This window comes from Poeciliopsis prolifica, unplaced genomic scaffold (assembly GCF_027474105.1).
Source record: "Poeciliopsis prolifica strain line A6 unplaced genomic scaffold, Auburn_PproV2 SCAFFOLD030, whole genome shotgun sequence".
NCBI classification, from domain to species: Eukaryota; Metazoa; Chordata; class Actinopteri; order Cyprinodontiformes; family Poeciliidae; genus Poeciliopsis; species Poeciliopsis prolifica.
Genome location: NW_026562405.1, coordinates 5,122,123 through 5,143,887, shown reverse-complemented (window position 1 = coordinate 5,143,887; position 21,765 = coordinate 5,122,123). Strand labels below are relative to the sequence as shown.

Sequence of the window (21,765 nt, the reverse complement as noted above, 5' to 3'; positions counted from 1 at the left end):
CTGCTCACCTCTGATTGTTTTGAATTATTAAAAGATTTGCTACCCGGGTTGACCTGCACCGGGAATTTTCCTTTTTTTGGGACTCTAAACAGGTGTCTGTAAATCAGTGCAGTCTCTGGCACTGATCTAGCCCTCATGTCCATTCGTATAAAAACAAATCCACCCCTTTAACTCCAGGTTGTCCTTGTGTTGCTACCTGTGTGTTTATGGAGATAAGGAGGCGATGCTCCACCCTTTACGCACTTTGCACCAACAGGAAAACCAGGTAATTCCAGCCGCAATGATTCATGACTTCCACGCAAACGAAACATAAAGCTCATTTCACCAACATAGAAGCTGGAACTCCTTCCAAACAGAAGTAAACTTGAACAGTCAGGATTTTTGAAACTACACTGAGTATTTTCTATTTTTGTGCTGAAATGTCCTTCAGACCAGAGGAGGATCTGACCTGCGTCATCTGCCACAACATCTTCAAAGACCCGGTTGTCCTGCCATGCAGCCACAGCTTCTGCAATGACTGTGTGAAGTCCTGGTGGTGGGATAAGCAGGAGTGCAAATGCCCCGTGTGCAAGAGCATCTCTCAGATGAGACAGCCGCCTCGCAACTTGGCTCTGAGAAACCTGTGTGAGACCTTTGCGTTGAAGAAAGGAAAAGATGATGGTGACTCAGAGGCTCTCTGTAGGCTGCACTCTGAGAAGTTCAAGCTGTTCTGCCTGGACCACCAGGAGCCTGTTTGTGTCATCTGTCGAGATTCAAAGGCGCACAACAGCCACAGGTTCAGACCGATTGACGAAGTCGCAAAGGAAAGCAAAAAGACAGTGCAGATCTTATTGTTGCCCTGCAGAATAAGCTGAAACTCTTCAAAGACGCTGAAGAACAATTTGAAGAAAAAGAAAATTACATAAAGACCCAGGCTGAGCACACAGAGGCACAGATTAGAGAGGAGTTCAAGAAGTTTCACCAGTTTCTCCAAAAGGAGGAGAAGAAGAGGGTTGCTGCTGTGAGGTACAGAGCAAAGACCAACAATAAATTCTTGAGACGTGATGCTGCAAATCTGAGCAGAAACACAGCTTTGCTTTCAGAAGCAATCCGAGTCACAGAGAAGGAGCTGAAAGCTGAAAACGTCACATTTCTGCAAAACTACAAGACCACAGTGAAAAACATCCAGCAGTGCTCTGTGCTGGACGACCCTCCGCCTGGCTTCGGATATGTTCTAAACGCCGGTGAACACCTGGGCAACCTGGCCCGATCTGTCTGGGTCAAGATGGAGGAAACGATCTCCTCCACGCCGGTGGTTCTGGATCCAAACACGGCTCATCCGCACCTCTCCCTCTCTGAAGATCTGACGAGTCTGAGGTACACAAGGAGGCAAAAACGTCCCAAAATCCCAGAGACAATCGCCGACTACCGCTGCGTCCTGGGATCGGAGGGGTTTCTCTCCGGATCCCACAGCTGGGACGTGGAAGTGGGAGATGTGGATCACTGGAGTCTGGGTGTGGCAGCGCTTTCTGCCTACAGGAAGAAAGACATTAAGTCTGGATTATGGATCATAAAGTTTGAGAAAAATGAATACTCAGCGATCTCTCCACAGCAGAAGGTGAGGTTGCACCAATTAGAGAAGTTTCGAAAGGTCAGAGTTCACCTGCGGTGCAACAGAAGGAAATTGTCGTTTTTTGATCTGGACACTGGGGATCACATCCACTCCTTCACTCAGATTTCCAAGGAAACTCTTTTTCCGTATTTCAGCAATGGAAGAAGAATCCCTCTGAAGATTTTACCAAACGGCTCAACTAAAGTCCCACCGCTCATAATAATCAGCTTTATAGTGATGATGATGGCTCTGATTTCAATTCTGAAGCTGATTTAGTCAGCCAGCCCAAGGTATAAGTGAACTATTCTTTTCCTTTTTTCCCCATATTTTCTTAATTTTTGTTTTTTAGGTTACAACTCGTAATCAGATCTGATAATCTGGGTGTAGTTCAAGTCAAAGTTCAGGACTTTGACCTGAACTTTCAGAGCCACAGCAGTACATAGAACTGTTCAAAAAAGACTTTTCACCTCTGTTACGCACCACAACACAAAGGTTAACTTACTTAGAATGACATTTGCGAGTTATTCGCCAGACAGCCTGCATGATCCCTGCAGCAGCCATTTGAGTTTTTCCAGACTGACATGAATCAAAAGCTACTTGTTTTTGATTAAGCACCGTATCATAAATGTTTTTAATCCTTGCATCTATTTTGATTCAAGCTGACAATCTGGTTAGTAAATGTTTAGTTTAGAAAAAACTGTCATTTATAAATGTGATCATATTTCTTTTGTTCTATGCAATTTATTGTTTACCTAAACATTATGAACAACTGAAATATTAATTTACAGTTTAGTTGTCAAAGGAAATGTTACAAGCAATAAAGTTGGCGCCAGTGCAACAGATGCTTAATTTTCTGATTTATTAAACATTTCCCACAGCAACATAGAGTGTCTTTCTTCCAAATATCCATTGCCTTAACATTATTTCCTGTCATACCAGAAAATATTATTTATGTCAAAAAAAAGTTTTTTTAAGCCTTTGCAAAGGTACAGCTTATCACAGACTTTAATCTCAGAGTAATTCATTTGTTATCTGGTTTTTTACCACATACAGAATGTATTTGCATTGAGATGGTACCTGGAGCAGCAGGAGGGAGGATAGAAGTGAAGAATGAGGCCAGGAAGTATAGAGCAAAGACGGTCCTCATCTTTTGTCCTGCACCTCATTACACTCATCCGTCTTTGCTCTATACTTCCTGGCCTCATTCTTCACTTCTATCCTCCCTCCTGCTGCTCCAGGTACCATCTCAATGCAAATACATTCTGTATGTGGTAAAAAACCAGATAACAAATGAATTACTCTGAGATTAAAGTCTGTGATGTAAGCTGTACCTTTGCAAAGGCTTAAAAAACTTTTTTTGACATAAATAATATTTTATGGAGAAATAGGTGGTATCGAAAGACCGTAGCAAAATGAAAGTAGATTCATGTGTCTATGCAAGAGTCCAGTTCAGATGGTTTCTATAGACACAGAAAGGGAGTATGAAGATTTGAATATTGCAAAAAATGCACTAATTGTGAAAAACTATTATTAGAAGCTTAATTAATTTTGAATACATCACAAAATCCAGCGAGTAACCAGCAGTGGGAACAGCCAAAAGTCTCTGGAAATAAAAACCATTGGAAATGAAGATGATCATCAGACTCTTCATGTCTCAGGGATTTTACCTCTGGTGTCACTCTGTCTCCTGGAGCTCCTAATTTTAGACGGCTGTTTCTTCTCCCATCAGCCGTCATTTCCTGTTTGTCCGGTGGGAACCGAGTGGACGCACACACATATTGTGAAAGGGTTCCTGTTCCTGAGGGTCTGTGGATCCACTCAGGGAGAAGCTGAAGGGCAAGAAGGCAGATGGAGAAATTCATGGCTGGACAGAAGGACTGAGAAGAGCCACGTTTTGAGAGAAGAAGGACAATTTGAAGGAACAAACGGGAGGACGAACGATAAGTGTCCAGTTTTATGGAGAAAGAAAAGTGTTGAGTAAAATGTGACTGGAGGAGAGATTAACGGAGAAGTTGGTTCAAGTGTTGGATGGTGCCTGGAGAACAGGGAGGACAGCTGATGTGACTTTGGGGAACCAACAAGGTGACCTGGAGGAAGAGGAGCGGCAGACGTTCTGTGGTGGAGGAGTAAATCTGGTCCTGATGATGGGCTGCTGCCTCTTTGTTTACTATCGGGTAAATCAGATCGGACTTCAGCTTCTTCTGTTAGCTCATTTTAAACTCTGGAGAGTTAAGATTCCTAGGTTGTGTTGTAAAGTCAAAGTAACGAGACAAAACAAAATGCCTCTCGGAATAAAAATAACAAATAAGATCAATTAGGGACAAGAGTGTAAAGAAAGGGTGGAAGTGAAGGGTGGAAGTGAAGTTTTTAAAATCCTTTAAAACCTTTTCTATTAACCAGATATTTTGTTCTGAAATATGGACACAATGTCTTCCTGAACCATTGTACCTGTGAGGCATTGTTGCCGTAGCCGGAACATGTGCAGAAACCATTGGACCCTCACTCCTGCCCATCCAGATGGGACTTTTTCATCTAGCTCGGTTCTTATGGCCTGAAAATGGTTGAGTATGAATCTACATCAATACCTGTTGTCACCTTTTCATGGTCAGGATGAAATCTGCGCTGCTCCTTTCCAGTAAAGGCATGTGGGGAAACAGACCTGAACGTCTTTTCCTTAGCGATTGTGATCAGAAGCAATATTTTGAATGAAACCGTTAAACAGACTGTCTGGTTGAGATTATTTCAGGTAAATAACAGGAGAGGTTTGGAAGAAGTAGATTGACCTTATTTGGGATGAAGAAGCTCTTCTTCTCTGATTTCTGTAGTTATAGTTGTGTAACAACAGCAGAGTCGGGACACAACTCCCAACAAACAGCAGACTTCCCGCTATTGTCTCACCGATCACAACATCCTTCTTTTTCTGCCCCCTGTTTTCTTCTTCTTCTCTTCTGCTCTGTTGTCCCCCTGCTGTTTATGTGACTGTTTTTTCCTCTTCTTGTCGCCATGGCAGCAGACAGGAAGCTTGGTTCCTTGTTCCTGTTGTTGAGAGCGTGAAGAGAGTTGTTATTGATGATTATTACCTGAGTGATGAAATGCTGAACAGTTCAGGATGAAGATCAGTCATTCTGAGGAGCATTATTATAAATTTATTCTTTGTTTCCAGAAACTCTGCATGAAAAACAAAGATATAATTGAAACGTCTCCAGTTTTCCAGTTTGAGTGTTTAGCTTTATGACAAACTTCCAGAAGACAATGCAGTCAGAGTTTTTTTGGGTTTTTTTTGCAGTCGTTGTGGCCTAAAATTGCAGCTTTTGGGCTTCTTTTTCAATAAGTTTACATTTTTCTTAAGCTTTACGTTTGCCATAGCATGGACTTCTCAAAAGACATAAAATTGCTGCACATAACCTTCTAAAAAGGGATTTTAACATTTAAAGTGCTGATTGGTTGTTTTTAATTGGGAGCGACAGATGGACCACAGGGAGGAGGTGGAGGAGTTTTATTTTTTTAACAGGTTATCTGTCTCTTTCTCTACATGACGAGAGATTCAACAGACATGTAGAAAACATATTTTATTAAAATTACATGCTATCTCTTTGTGTTCATTGGGCACATTTGTGGAAATTTAGCAAAATCTGTGCAACATTTTTGACTGATGAGTGAATTTTGGATTAAGTTTTAATTGGCTTATTGAGGGGATTTTTTTTGGACCAATTAGGAGCTCTCTCATATTTACCAGACAATGAACTAAAGGGAGGTTGAGACTAGCCAATCAGACTTTAGGAAAAATATTTTCTTTATTCTCTTAAACTTCCTGCTTTTCACACTTACATAATTAACACTCTGTGATTAATTACAGATGAATCTAGCACAAATAAAACCTCCAGAAACTGACCAATTACAATTAGATTTGGCGGAAATCAAGGTGGTTTAAATCATATCTGCGCTTAAAATCCTGCTTCCTGTGTTTTGTGTTGCAGAAGAAGAGAAAGCAGACCAGCAGAGATGCAGACGCCCTCAGCCTCTGCAGTCTGGACATCAATGTGAGTTCATCTCTTTGGTTCTGGTTGATGCTGAACCGTCGCTCTCAGCCCCAGAACCAATGAGACGTCTGAGAAACAATGGTTGTCTTGAGAGGTCTGACCACTTCCTGAAGGAGCCCAGTGAATCGTTCACACCTTTGAAATGAAAATAGGAGCAGCTCCTGGTTTTATTGCTGTAGTTGTGCGTTTGCTGCTGCTGCTGCTGCTCGGCTGCATAACTGTGACCCTCAGCAAGTGGAAGGGAGGCAAGAAGCTTTCAGGAAGGAAAATAATATATAAACCTAACCTAAACATATATATATATTGTCATTGTGTTGGAAATCAAGTTAGGGATTTTTTTGCATAATTTTCCAGTCAATATTTAGGTTGTAAACCCAAAGGATAAAATAAAATGGTGGCTCTATAAAAATTACTAAAAATTTGTTGTAGTAGTTGTGTGCCGTTAGTCGGGTCCAGTCGAGTTTTATCAGCAGGATTAAACTTGGATTATAATCTAAAATCGGTTTTGAGTTGTAATCTTATTCCCTCATCAAAAATAAACCTGGAGTTTGCCTTGATTCTTTCATGCAAATCCTTTAATCTGCATGGCAACCAATCAGCTGTGAAAAACACCTGGATGGACCCGATCTGCCTCAGAGGCATAGCTCCTCCCCACTCAGCTCCTTCAGACTAGCCAATAGCACTTAGCAAACACCTGGTGGAGCTGCACACCTGCTGATCTCATCATAGGATCTGCTTCTCCATGAAACGCTGGTAGAAACTTTGCTAACGGGCTAACAGAGAAGCCATGTTGTGATGACTTTCTGAGGGTGGAGCTGCAGAAAGAGGAGGAGTTTTAAAGAAACAGAGGCCCAGTTTGAAGGTATTAAATTAAGAAGTAAAACTTCTTTTCAGTCATTTTGATAGAGAGCATTTTTCTAACACCTGAAGGAAACATAGTTACTTTATTGTGCTATAAATGTGTCTGGAAAACACGCAATAACACAATACTGCCCCTTCAAATACTAAATGTTATTTGGAGGAACAGATAAAAGTAATAATATAATAATAATAAAATAATGTATTTTTAAAAACGATTCTCAAGAGAAAAGACAAACGTTTGCTACAGAACATTATGACCAAGCTGTGCTTCATGTTGCGCCCCTCCCGCTGTATTTTTATCGGCGTGCCTTCCCGGGCGTTCCCCCGTCTCGGCACAGGAAGTGGACCCGTCTCTGCTCGGCCCGGCGCAGGAAGTGGACCAGGCTCAGCACGCTCCGGCGGGACAAACAGCCCGAACACACCATCAGTCTTACTTTGTTCGGAGCAGCGCCGGCAGATATGGGACCTGGAATAAGTTACGGCCCTTGTTTGAGTGCCACAGCAGAGTGAATCACACACAGAACGATTGTGTTCTGCAGGACACCGGGGCGGCCATATCTGATTCTAAAGGACAAAGGTCGCGACAGGAGGGTCCATCCAACTCATCCATCCCTGCTGATCAACATGTACAAACATACACAAGTGACCACATCAGGAAAAAAAAAAAACACTTGCTGGTCACATTTAAATGAATTACAAATGAAATAATCACAGAGTTCACAGATCTGTGCAAAAGTTTAAACCACTTGTAATTTTATGCTGTCTCTTTAAAAATCTACCTGTAAACGTGATTACAACATTATTATCATTAAAATATAAAGATTAAACTTCTAGTCCAGGAGAAATCACTTCATATTTTTAGATATTTCCTTTTTTGTTTTATTTAGCATTTTATTAATGATCAATTGTGTTTGGATTTTAATTTAAAAAAATTAGCATTCAACTCCTGATTAACTTTGAAATAGTTTTTGCCTCTTCTATTAATAAAAAGGTCAATATTATAGTAAGTATGACGTTATACAATATGACTACTACTACTTATATAATGTTAATATGTAATATTATGAAATAATAATAATAATATTACATATCATTATATAGATAATATAATTACATTACATACATATAATTTATGTATATAGGATAATCATACAGGTATAACTATATTATAGACATAATATATGTGTATATAATGTATATTATATATTATGTCTACATATATTCAATTCAGCTTATTTTTACAACACCAAATCACAACACATTATTTTTATTATTTACTTACAAAGTAAGTAAAGTAAGTATAATTTGTTCTACAGTTAGAACAAATGATATTAATAATAATTACATTTCACTCTGTGTTTATAACAATAATTCAAAGCTACAAAAATAACTATAATGATGAAACAGTTTAATTTTATAGCACTAATTCACAGTTGCTAAGAACAATAACAATTTAATGCCGTTAAATTCAATTTGACTTACTTATTTAGTGCAAATTCAGGACAAATTGTAGTTATAATGAGTTTTTACTGTGAAGTTTTTGTTTGGATCCACAGTCGCCATTGATTTCATGTCCCCACTAGTTAATTGAATCCTCAGGGCAACATTATAGATGCTCCGCGATCGATGTCGTTCAAAGATCACACTGAGGGAAGAAATATTAAATAAAAGGCAGTGACACACTTTATTTCTTTTTGAAAAAGTTTTTATTGCACAGTTGTTCAGCTCAACATTTGAGTCGCTTCTTTGCAGCTTTTAGTGGGAAAATGTCCACGAACAAGGGGGTCTGTCTGAGACGTGTGCAGACAAGCTGCTTCGTTTAGACAATAGCACTGATTCAAAGGTGGAGCTGCTTTTGTTTTAGCGACCATGAAGTGTCAGAGTTCGCTGCTGACTCCAATGATAGTCACAGTTTAACAGAATGAGGATATTTATTTATTTTTAAAAGACTTTCTAAGCAGTTTTTATCCTAGATTAACCTTTTCTGGATTTACATGTCACTCTTATCCATTTATTTTTGTTTACTTGTAAATAGAGCATCAGGTTTTCCATCCATACCTAAACATGGGAATTCTTAAGAATCTCTGTTATGATTCTGTCCACATAGGGAAAACATCTCATGTTCATTTTCTCACCAAATAACTAGTAATGCCACCAATAAACATGGTTATTGATCTGGAAACTGCTGGACAAAAGCAGGACACGGCTTTGGCCGCCTGCAGGCTCACATCTCTCCCTCCCTTTTATTGAGCAGACTGGCGTTCCCAGTGCAACCAGTAGCTCCAGTACCAGCTCTACTATCAGTTCTAATAACTTCAGAATTGAGGTCATACTGACAAAAATAAATATATTTGAATAACAGTTTATTTAGATAAAAGTTTATTTAGATAAAAGTTTATTTAGAGTGACAGTCGCCTATGGCAGTGGAAACCAGTATAAACTCTCAGGTGCAACTTATGCTGTTTGTATTGCTAAATATTTAGCTTAAAACTAAAGCTAAATATTTAGTTTGAAGCTAAATAATTAGCTTACAACTAGTTAAAAATCAGTTTGCAGGTAAGATAAGTATTTAACTTGAAGCTAAATACTGTCAGTAAATGTAATATTCAGCTTGCTAACTCAATATTTAGCTTCAAAGTAATATTTAGCTGGCCAATTAAGGTAGTGGGCTAAGATCTTAACTAACTACCTAAATATTTTATCTGGAGCTAATTGAAAATACATATTTAGCTTGTTAATGAAATACTTAGTTTGAAGCTAATATTGAGTTAGCAAGATAAATTTTTAGCTTGCTAACTCACTACTTAGCTTGCTAACAAAATGTCTGAGCTATTTTGGGTTATTTACAGAGTCTGAAAACGTGGATTTCAATGATGGAAGACATGGAAATCAAAGTTGTTCAGTTGTTGTTCTTTACAACAAATGTGCTTTAATAACATGTTCATGCTATTTGTAGTTTAGGAGTATGATAGAAGAAAAATAGACTTGAGTTCACAGTAAATTTGGCAGTGTTAAAGCAACACCTATAGAGTTGAATTTAACACTGTTTCCGAGTCTATATGTTCCCTATCGGAATTGGTGTTAATTTTACTCTTTCAACAGTGTTACATTTTCAGAGTTAAATTTAACTCTAAATCGAGTAAAAATTTTACACTGACTAACACAGTGCAGTGTTAATAAAACTTAACACTCCTAGTCAAATAACTCTGATAAGAGTAAATATGATTCTAATCAGAGTTAAGAAGTTACTCCATAATGGTGAAAAAACTACTCTGGTTCTTATGTTATTTAACACTGCATCGAGTTATTGAGAGTTTACACTGGAGGCTCATATAACTCCTATGAGTGTTAAACTGACACTCCACTGTGTAGATAACTTACTCTTTAGCTGTGAAAAAACAACTCTGCACAGATAAATATGAAGTGCTATTTTACACTTTTGTAGAGTGAAATGTACAACTGAATAAAAATCACATTACCACAGAAATGCATTTAACTTATTTATTGAATTAGAGCAGATTTTAATATCCACTGTTAACTTTTGTCACAGTAACATCACATGGTGTACATCCCATTGACGGCTCGAAGTTGACAGAGTACATTTAAGGCAAAGAGTTTTTCCATCCAAGTAACCATGAACATGTATGTTGTGGCAAACACGTAATGTGCCTTAAAACAGTTCATCAAAAGCACCAAAAGAGGATGTTGACCTGCAAGCAATGGCATTCTTGTCAAGGATGATGAAGAACTGGTGGGCTACTTTCTTCCTCCATCCCACAGCAAGGAGATAGGGTTGTGTGCTCGTCGTGATGGCATCAAGATGTTCTTTGGTTCCTATCTGTGGGGGGAAAAAGAAAAGAACAATATAATTACAAAGCTGCAATGTTCCACAAAAAAACAGATATATGAAAAACAGCATTTAACTATGTGATATCACCGTAAAACTGAAATTCTCCTAGTGAAACAACCTCGAGTATAACAATAAAATTTGCAACAAATACAAACCTTCTTGAAGACCACAAGACGCTTCTCTGCTTGGGAGGCAGATACCTTCCCTGTCTCTTACGACCAAGGCAGAGGGGGGAATCAGGTGTAGCAGCAGCAAAATCGATGAGAGGTCACTGTCCCAACCTGTGATAAGAAATATTTGATGTTGAATTGACCATCAAAACCTAGTGACTACACAATTTAAATTATGTGTATATCACTAAGTGAAGCTCACACAATAATTGAATTCATATTGTTGAAAGTCATCCTTACTCATGTCATTATCCACTTCAGTGCTATCCTCAGGAGTATCAGCTGCCAGGAGAAGTTCTTCAAGGTCACTGGTGGTTGGAAGCTCCCTGCATTGTTGGATGATCTTTCTCTTGAACGTGGTCGTCCATTTTTCCAGAAACTTGCCAGACACATCTTCTCCAAACATCAGGACAAAATCCTGCTCCACCTAGGATGTAGATAGTAAAAAGCTTAAAACATTTCCCAGCCACTTTAACTGTATTCATTTTGACTTGTCTCAAAAATAAACTATTTTTACATGACTGTAAAATTATCAAAATAAATAATTACCAAGCCTTTGACATCTTTGAAACGTGGGAAGACAGAGAGTATGTTGCTTGACCGTTGGGGGTCAAGGACCATGTTGCGCCGGAAGTCAAATGTGAGCTTCATCTTCTTGATTTTGTCCTCATCAGCTGAATGCTTAATCAGTGCGATGGCTTCCTTGCACTCTTCTTCACTCAGGACAGTCTCTGGAACAAACTTGGTGTCTCGTCTAGCAGCTGGTCCCAAGCCCTTGTTGACAAGATCCTTCTTCGGATGATGCTAGTAAATATAAGAAAATCTTTCAACTTACAAAAACAAGAATGAGCTTGGCTGAGATTTCCTCAGGCAATTCCATCATGGAGACAAATTCTAACCATAAGAGAAGCAGATGAAAGACAAAAAACAGTAATCACAATGAAATAGCAAGCTTATTAAATACTAAAATGAATTACAAATATAACAAACCAGTTTCATATTTGATGGTTAGCAGAGGGATCCTTAACAACATCTTCATCCAACTCAGTCCCTGAACTGTCAACAACCTTCACGCCCTCTGTTACAGTTGGCAGGCCAAATTTTGCAAATGCCAGAGAAAAAGACAAATGCTTGTCTAAACCACAATTATGAGGTTATGTTGCTCTAATACTCACAGGTGCACATAAATTCTGGAACATTACTTTTGAATAAACAATGTCAAGTAACATTACAAGCTCCCAGTGTCTTACCTGCTGTCAAAAACTCCTTCAGATTCGGCTCCGTTAGTCGGACAAATTTTTGCAGCTGGCCAAGTCTTGTTTTAATCAACATGGTTCCTGCAGCACATAATTCCTCAGTCATTCATCTTTAGTACTGGAATGATTTCAGTTTATGAAAAATGTGCCAACTGCTTCACAAACCAATACATCGTTTTCATAGAAAACAATGATTAAAGTTTACACAATAATGGCTTGGCGCAAATTAATTTTACTTCTTTGCACTCTTATCCAAGTTAGACAATTAATAAATTCCCTTTCCTTCAGTAACTAGAACAGTTAATTCAACTGCCTCGCTTCTTTTTCGCCTTGTCTGTTAGCACTAGCAACGGTTAATGGCGGAGTCACGCAAGGTTTACAGTAGAGCTATGATGCTGGGCACGGAAAAAAAAATCACTCGCGCCAAATTCAGTGTCAACTATGAAACTGGACTATTAGCATCGCTTACGGTTAATTTATGTTGCATTGCAAAAAATAAACTAAATAAATAATAAATGAAACAAATATCTATGCTATATGGCTTGGACGCGGATTTTAGGCGGACATTTTAAGCTAGGCATTCACTCGGTCAGGTTAGCCGTATAAAAACTCAGTATTAGATATCTAGCCCACTCATATACCGGGAAACAAATAAATATTTTATAAAACAATTCAAATTGCATTATTATCTTATAAAAAGAAAACTTACCGCAGTCGTTCAAGCAGGAGAAAAATGGCGTCCACACAACGGTTGGACTTGTTGGTTTGAGAGGAGGAGGTGGGCGGAGCTTGTCAGAGTCAAATTGACACGACGTGAATACACTCTGAAATTTACACCAACACTAGGTGGCATTATACTCAGTCTGTTGTTGTATTAGCTCTGAAAGAGTTAATCAATTTTAACACAGCATATTTAACACTGCGAAATTTACTGTGTTGCTTTGGCAGAAACAGAACTTTTCTTTTAGCCTGATGTAAATAATTTTATTTTGGATGTTTGGATGCAGTTAGTCAGCATGTGGAGCAGCACTGCTTACGGCCCGGTTACTGCTGAATCTCACTCAGCAGCCCCAGGCCTGGCAGACGTAGATCGGCTTTCTGGTGGCGCGTTGCGTTTCTAATTGTATTCTAAAAACCAAAGTTTGGCAACTCACACAAAGAAACCAAAAAACTTTCCTGCAGAAATTACTTTCTGCAATTGTATAAGTATTCATGGCATCATTTTCTTTCCACCAGCCTCTTACTTATAATGCATCTTAACCTACTTATTTGTTCATTACTTTTAACACAGTTCTTTGATAAGCCAGCTGTACGCAGCAAATTACTGATCATGCAGTACCTTGCAGACCAGCACAGTTTGAGAAAGATTGCTTTAAAGATACTCTGTGGCTGTGTGTTGTTGACATCAACACCAGATATTTATAAATGACCAGAGAGCAAAATAAACGGTTGGACTTCATTTGGAGCAGAAATGTTGGTACATCAAGCCGAGGCATTGGAAATGAGGTGGAAGAATAAGAATGGAAGGAAGGAAATCAGAGAGGGACTGAGCCGAGTAAGTGGAGCAGAACCAGAGTGCAGAACCAGAGTGCAGAACCAGAGCGCAGGACCGGAGCGTCTGTGAGGGAGGGGCGACCCGTTATCTCAGGCAGCGCTGGGACAGAGGAGCAGACGATCTCAGGATTCACGCCGTGTTCGGACATTTCTCCTGGACGGTCTGCTCAGAACAGACCTCCAGTTTTCTTCTGTGAACTTTAAAGTCCTGGAGGATCAGTGGGAGCTTTTCCTGGGCTTTGCATGAGATGATGATTCGGTGGCGCTCTAACGGGACCTGTTGAAGTCTGGGGGTCGTCAGCATGGTGGCAGGTCAGAGGCCCGGTTCTGTGCTGGGACACCTGCTGACCTCTGGGTTTACCTCTCAGAACCACAACATGGGGAAACAGGAGGAGGTGAGACCTTCCTCCAGTCAATCTGTGGTGGAAATCACACAGAAATCTGAAGATATTTTCATTTTCATTGTTAAATGGAGAATGAAAGACATATTTATCTGTAGTGTCTGAGTTTACATTAGATTTGCATATGTTGGTTTTATTCTTATCTGACCCAAAATTGAACAAACTCTATTTTCTAGTTTTTGTATTTTTCTTCTCTAAATGATCTAAATCTAATTTTTTGCTCTCTAAATACATCCTGTCATTGATTCACTGTAGTTTTTATCTATTTTTATGTTATTTAGCTCCAGTTTATGCTGTCTGTTCTCCTCTTTTATCTCTATTTTTTGCCTTTTCTAATTTGTTGAAATTATTTGTAAAGTAATTGAATTGGAAACAAAACATTTATGTGAGAAATTATTCATTTTGTCTTTATCTTGTAGCTGTTTGATGGACCAGATTCTATCCTCACTTACAATATAATCTGCTTCTTTCTTTCACTCATTTAAATATTCATCTTTTATCTGTTTCTTTTCTAGCTTTTATCTGTCATCTCTGTTTTCTGGATTAGAAGCTAATATTTAAAGAAGTTTTTGACATAATTTAAAACAAAAACATAGATTGGAAGAGCATATTTTATATTTCCGTATTCCAGCAGGTCAGTTTACTGCCTTCCATTGATTTAACTGCGATCACATCCAGGACAAACAGGTGACCGCAGCAGGCCTCTGGACACTCTCAGGAAAATCATTATTGTCAAAGAAAGCAGCAGATACGAGAAATGATTCATCTAAAATCCTAATTTTGTGGTGCACCTCAAGGATCTGTGTTCAGTCCACCACTGTTTTTGATTTAGTCTCTTATACTTAAAATAAGACAAAATTACCTTACAAGTAACTTTCAGCAGGTATCAGAAGCTTGTTTTAAGCTATTATACAACTGAATGATTCAAAGAAAAGCAAAACTCAAGGTCAGATATTTCAATATAAATCCAACTTAAATCATAAAAAGTGTTGGTATTGATAGCCCTGTTACGATACAAAATGTTGCTGGACAATAAATTGCCTCAGTAGTTATTGCGATAAATGATAATATTGTTATGCTAAGGACACATTTTCACAGATCGATAAACTTTAAATTCTATTTAAAGTTTAAACATTTAAACCTGGAACTGGAAGAGATTTTAAATATGCAAAATAAATAAACAAATAAAATGAATTATGAAGTCTCTGTAAACTAAACTGTTCTTAAAAGAGGCCAGTTGAGACCAAAGCACCAGAATCAAGACTTTAACATCCAGTTTTTGGTAGGAAAAGAAAAGAGAATTATTGAACTCCTTTAAGTTAAACACTAACCCACATAAAGAAAGAAAGACACATATTCCAAAGACACCTCAGGATTCGTTCTCACTGAACCCAGGAAGGTGGAGCCATTAAGCTTCTTGCAGAGAACAACTAGTTGTGCAGAAACTAGTCGTTCTAGTTTCTGCACAACTCTTTAGTGCAACTCTCTAGTTAAGCACTAAAGAGTTGGACAAAGGTTTACACTCATAGAGCATTTTTTAATTTCACCCAACAGCTGAACATCCCTAACTTTTTCTAGTCGTGCATGCCTGCTATGTTTGCTCAGCGCAGATTTCTCTCAAAGCGATGAAATCAGGAACTCTTGACGTTTTTGTTTTTTCCTGCAGGATCCCGGCTCCAAGCGCAGTAAAGCTGCTCCCCGGGTGGCGGCGCTGGCGAGCTGCTGCCTCCGGTCAAAGCCACGTCGCTGAAGAGGATCAGCCAAACTCTGCAGGTGAACCGCCTGCACGCTTCCAATGTGCCGTCTGCTGCAAAATAACAATAAATGCTTGTGAGCCATAAATTGTCCCAGAAGTTACAGTGAGAATAAATAATGTTTCAAATAATCCGCCATTCTCAAAGATCAATAAACTTTAAATTGTCATGTAGATTTTCCACTGGAACTGGAGGACATTTTAAATTCATGCTTATTGTTTTATATTAATGTTGGAAATTTTTAACATAGTTAAAGATTTGACTGAACATGTTTGAAAGCCACTAAAATCTGAAATAATTGGAATAAACATGAGTAATAAATACTGATAATAATGGTTGAGTTTGAATCTTGAGTTCATTTCTAATGGATTTTCTTGGACAGAACTTTAAACAGAAACAGATTTTTTTTTTTAGTTTGTACAAAAACTTGACATTGAAGGGTAATCCCTCACCCTGTGTGGTTTTAGTAATGGGATTACAGTGGTGCTAATCTGAATTCAGGCAAAGTCAATTCCTGCAACTCAGTAAATGGATCAAATCTAAACGAACATAAAGCAGGAAAAGTTTAGTTTAAGTTAAAGTCAGACAGAAGATTCAGGTCGTTTAAAATAAATCATATCATTTAAATCCCTGCAGCGATCCGTCAGTTTCCGCAATGAGAGTCGAGCTTCAACTCTCCCGCATCCTGCGCCTCTTCCTCCTCTTCCTTCCTCTTCCTCGTCCACGATCACGTCGCGTGTCGTTTCCGCGACCGTCTCCAGCCCCCGTCCTGCGTGACCACGTCGCGGGTTTCCACGGCAACAGGCCCCGCCTCCAAGCGCCGCGACAGCAAACTGTGGAGCGAGACGTTCGACATCCGGGTCGGAGCGACTCTGGGTCCAAAGGAGATCAAAAGACAAGAGGTCATTTTTCTCTTCTCAGGAAGGAGAAATAGATTTATGTTTTCACACTGCAGAAACACAACAGCATGTTTACTGTAAACATATCATTTAAATAAGAAAAACATCTTACAAGGATCTTTTTCTGCACAATATGCAAGTTTAAGTCAATAATTGTTTAATTTTGAAAATATTTGTTCCTTTGGCAGGTCATTTCACTTATAAAAATAAAGTTTTCCATGTTTTAAGTGAAATAATCCCTAAATATTAGGGATTTGTAATTTAACATAATCCCCCACTAGTTTTGACTCATTAAAAAAAAGTAGACCAAAGATTCTTGGTAAGATTTTGTGTTTTTGCAGTGTAAGTAAATTGTGATTTTTCATTCCACATAACTGTTTCCTGCAGGCCATTTTTGAGTTGGCTCAAGGAGAACAAGACTTGGTGGAAGATCTAAAGTTGGCCAAGAAGGTAAACAGCAGCCTGGTTGTTTGTTGCTTTGCTGTCTTCCTGCTTTTTACATGGATTCATTTCCAGGCGTACCACGACCCGATGCTGAAGCTGTCCATCATGACGGAGCAGGAACTGAACCAGATCTTCGGTACTCTGGAGTCACTCATTCCTCTGCATGAAGGTGAGACCAGGTTTCTGATTAAAGGCCAGATAAAACATTTAAAACTGAAATTTGACGTCAGTTCCTGTTTGTAAATTTAGAGTCAAAAGTTGGCAGCAAAAATTTGGGAGTGTTAAATTATAAGAAGGAAAAAATGGTGGTTCATTGATTGAAGTCATATTTTCACCAGATTATTCATTCAAATTCATTCATTTATAAATGGCAGAGTTTCCAACTCAATATTTAGTTTTCAGGCTACATATTTAATTTACAAACTGAACATTTTGTTTTAAAATTTTCTTGTTCAGTAAATATTGAGCTACAAACTAAATATTTAGTTAGCGAGTTAAATATTTATCTTAAAGCTAATTATTTAGTTAACCAATAAAATATTCAGCTTCAATAGCTTTTGATAGCAAGCTAAATATTAGTTAACCAACAATTTTAGTTTGCGAGCTAAGTATTTAGTATTTAAATATTTAGCCAAAGTTGTAGTTGCCAGTCGAACTGAACCAGGGTGTTAGAAAATCAAACTGGATTTATTGCTGAAATGTTACTTTTCAGTTAGTTTTGTCTTTCATCAAGTGTGCTAAGATGTTTAAACTTGAATTTAGACCAAAATCTTGTGGAAAGCGTTTGTGTTTTTGCAGCGCAGCAACAATTTCTGACTTTTCTCAGACTTGCTGAGTCGGCTACGAGACGCCAGGAAACCCGACGGAACCACAGAAAATGTCGGACACATCCTGACCGGCTGGGTGAGCGTTCCTCTGTCTCATGGAATCAGCTTTGAAGCTGGGCGGGAAACCTCATGGCGATGTGCTCGTGTCCCTGCAGCTCCCTTGTCTCTCCTCCTACACGCCGTACTGCAGCAACCAGGTGCAGGCCAAGGCCTGCTGGACCAGAAGAAGCAGGACCGGCGGGTCCAGGACTTCTTGCAGCGCTGCCTGCAGTCTCCGTTCAGCAGGAAGCTGGACCTGGGAACTTCCTGGACATCCTCGCAGCCGGCTGGTCAAGTACCCGCTGCTGCTCAGAGAGATCCTGAAGCACACGCCCAACGACCACCTGGACCGGCAGCACCTGGAGGAAGCGGTGAGGAAACCTGGCGGCTGCTCTGCTGGTTGTTCTGTGGTCAAAGTTGGTCCTCGAGGGCTGGGATCCTGCATGCTGCAGTTCTCTACCTGGAGGTGTAACAACCTTTTCAGCATGTCAAAGTTCTTCTGAGGTCCTCTAATGAGGCACCACTGGATCCAGGCGCTTTAAATCATGCTGGTCCTCGACTTTTGGCACCCCTGTTCTAGACGTTCATTCTGACTACTGTCAAAAATGTTGCTAGTTTTTCATAGCAAATTTATTTGCTTTTTCAAAATCAAAAATTATTTTCTCTCTTTCTATTTTTTTTATTTCTCCAATTAATCTAAATATTCTGGATAATTTTCTTAGCAAATATTTTACTTTTCAAACTCATAAATTTTTAATTCTTTTCCATGAAATTTCAGACATTAATCTTAAAACTTGATTTTTTTTCCCCGCAAATGATTGAGGTTCAGAAAGTTCTGAGTTTTTCTAGAAAATTTTTCCAATTTAAAAATCTGACATTTTCTTGCAAACTTTTTACTTTTCAAACTCAAAAATTTCTGAGATTTTTTTGTATATTATTTGTATATCAATCTAAAATTTTGGAGTTTTGTGGAAATTTATTCTTAATATTGTTCTATGTAGAAGGGCCCTAACCTGGCATCATGACAACACCATTTTCATCGCGTTCAGTTAAGAGTGCAGCATTGATTTAGATGCATTTTAAATGTGTGTTTTGTAAAATAAAACATTTCCACCACAGCTTCCTGCCTGTGAAGTCGAAGCTGGTGGTTTTGGGAGTTCCTCCCAGTTTGACCAGCTGACCTTTTCCGAGCCGGAAGTCATAATTTCCCAGTCTTGTTGCGATCTGAAGGCAGCTGGTGTCTGGCCTCCAGATGCTGATGGTGCAGAGCCTGGTGGCGGACATCAACAGGCGGACCGGAGAGTCGGAGTGTCAGCACTACAAGGACCGTCTGCTGTACTCAGATGAAGGACGGCGGGACCAACTGATCGACCGGTCCAAGACGCTCAGCTGCCACGGAGAGCTGAAGAACAACAGAGGAATCGTTGGTGTCTCTCCTCATTCCTCTCATTCTCATCCACTTTCACTGTTTTCAAACAATGAGTTTCTCACCAAACTCGTCGTTTTTCTGTGGTTCTGCAGAAGCTCCACGTGTTTCTGTTCCAGGACATTTTGGTGATCACCCGGTCCGTGTCGCTGAACAGCCAGCCGGTGAGCTACCAGCTCTGCCGCCCATCCCCATCCGCCAGCTGGACCTGGAGGACGTATCAGACGGCGAGATGAGAGTGGGCGGGTCCATCAGAGGGGCCTTCAGCAACAGCGAGCGGAGTCAGTGACATTTTAGATTTTGTCCTAGCGCATACATCTTTCTACAAATGAAATAAGACAAAACTAACTTATGAGTAACTTTTCAGTTAAATGAAAAGTTACTCTGCCGGTGGAGCTAGCACTTTGTAATGATTCTTCAACAATTATTGTCTTAAAACATCTATATTTTCTTGCTGAAAAGTTACTTGTAAGTTAGTTTTGTCTCATTTCAAGTGTGATAAAATATTTGCACTATTAGCCAAACAAACACTTGGTAATATTTTGTGTAGTTCTCCAAATTTGTATATTTCTGTAGGTAAAGAGCCACAGTTACACCCCTGTTTTAGAGTGTTGGATGATTTTTTACCAGATATTTTTAAAATAATTTTTCATTAAGACTAACTGTCTTCTCTTCTCAGCCAAGAACTTCTTCCGGGTTCGTGCCGGTCAGGAAGCCAGGTGCAGACGCACTGCTTCCAGGCGAGCGACGCCTTCAACAAGCAGCAGTGGATCAACTGCATCCGGCAGGCCAAAGAGGCGGCGGGAGAGCACACTCCTCACTCGGAACGGCGCACAGAACCAGAACCAGGAGAACCGATCGATTCGGGCGAAGATTCAGGAATCAAAAACGAAACTTTGGCAAAGACAGAAGATCTAAATCTGGAAGATATTGGTTCATTCTCAGAGAGCATGATGGCTAACAATGATGGGACGTCGTCAGTAGAACCAGAGATAGACGGTGAGACGGAGTCGGCACCGGAACCAGAACCACCTGCAGGCTGCAGGATGGACCAGGAAGCAGAGACTTCAGATGGGAAGGTCGCTCTGAATGAGGAGGAGGAGGAGGAAGTCAGCAGGGACTCCGGAGACAACGAGGAAATGATCTGCAGATGCTGACGGGAAATAATCAGAACTGAATTCAACCGAATAAAGAATCAATTCAAATACTCAACGAAATGTTGCTTCTACTGCTTAATATTAGCTAAACTGTGACCTTCCAACCACAAACTGGGTGTTTTTTTTATTAAAGTTTTCTCTTACACTGCAAAAACACAAAATCTTACCAGGTATTTTAGGTCTAGTTTCTAATGCAAACAGCTTAGTACATTTTAATTAAGATGAAACTAATTCAAACAAATTTTCAGCAAGATAGCAAAAGATCTTGTTTTAAGCCAATAATTTCTTAATATTTATTTAATAACAAACTAGATCTGCTGGATTTTTCTATTCTTTTTGAAAAATGTTTCCAAAGTTATAAGTAAAACAATCTGTCAGTGAAACTACTACTTCTTTATTAATATTCAAGAATTATTTACTTGTCCTAAAAATTCAGTTTCTTGAGGCAAATTTTTTTTCTTTTCAAAGTGAAATTTTCTTGCTCTTTTCTAGACATTTTCTGAGATTTTTTTATCTTACTGCACATTTTTATTTTAAAAACGTGCTGGATTATTTCACTCCAACATGTTTTAGTGAAATAATCTGCCATTGGAACTAAACTTGGTTCTAGGTAACAACACAGGCCCGTTAACTTTAAATAATCTGAACTTTTTCATCAATGTTTAAGCAAACTCCTTTGTTGCTGAAAAGTTTCTTATTATTTAGTTTTCACTTATTTCAAGTGTTCTGTGATATTTGTAGTAGAAACTAGAACAAAAATACTTGGTAATATTTTGTGTTTTTGCAGTGCATCTTCAAGTTCCAGTGTTAAGAGTTTTTCACAAAATATTTGAAAATGACGTCAAAACAAAATGATCATTTATTGCAATAATTTATCATCCAGTAAAACGTATAATTTCAACTAGAAACTAGAGAAAAATCTAAAATTTGTGTTTCTGCAGCGAATAAAATTAATTGCAGACAGACTATATTTGGCTTTGTTTGCTGCAGCTCATTTAGCCACTCTGACAGATGGTGGCGCTATTTTCATTGTTCTAACTCTCACTGTAAAACCTGGTTTTATTTTGTGCCGAGCATTCAGCTTTACGTTCATGTTTGGAAAAAAAGAAGCTAATTTTGTATCATCCAGGTGGGTTTGGGGTTTTAAATGCTGTTTTATATAAACATTTCATTGTTTGTCTCAGCGAGGAGTTGACCCAGTTTCAGTGGAAATGGAGAGGAAACCATTTAGCAGCAGAACCATTCATCTTTTAGAGCATTTTCAGTTTAAAATCAGAACCAAGAGTCCATCGGTTTATGTTTCTGTGTTTTTTAAATCTCAGACAGATCCCAGGTGGTTTTTGTGTAAAGAGAAAGCTGATGTATATATGTATTGTACATGAAGACTATATATGAGGAGTATGTTCATGTGAATCCCTGAATCATTGTTTATTTATATGTAACTCATAATTCAGGAATATTATTTCAGCTAAATGTGTCCTAGTGTTGATCATAAC

General features: G+C 38.9%; 1 protein-coding gene and 2 pseudogenes across 1 annotated transcript; 2 read left to right on the top strand and 1 right to left on the bottom strand.

The window, feature by feature from the left end:
* Positions 1 to 284: 284 nt before the first annotated feature.
* Positions 285 to 1,867, top strand: LOC129372663 (zinc-binding protein A33-like; annotated as a pseudogene).
* An 8,295-nt stretch (positions 1,868 to 10,162) lies between these two features.
* On the bottom strand, positions 10,163 to 11,511 carry LOC129372662 (uncharacterized). The gene is made up of 5 exons (XM_055050079.1): positions 11,503 to 11,511; positions 11,062 to 11,316; positions 10,753 to 10,939; positions 10,559 to 10,623; positions 10,163 to 10,330 (listed from the first exon to the last, which is right to left on the bottom strand). Exons 1-5 carry the CDS (start codon positions 11,509 to 11,511, stop codon positions 10,163 to 10,165), a joined length of 684 nt encoding a protein of 227 aa, XP_054906054.1.
* Positions 11,512 to 13,384: 1,873 nt separating this feature from the next.
* LOC129372615 (rho guanine nucleotide exchange factor 3-like) lies at positions 13,385 to 20,528 on the top strand (annotated as a pseudogene).
* The last annotated feature ends 1,237 nt before the right edge of the window (positions 20,529 to 21,765 follow it).

Coding starts and splice junctions, on each gene's coding strand:
- LOC129372662 (XM_055050079.1), bottom strand. Junction 10,940..11,061: donor TCAAAGATGTCAAAGGCTTG/GTAATTATTTAT, acceptor TCTACATCCTAG/GTGGAGCAGGATTTTGTCCT. Junction 10,331..10,558: donor TTCCCCCCTCTGCCTTGGTC/GTAAGAGACAGG, acceptor TTCCCCCCACAG/ATAGGAACCAAAGAACATCT.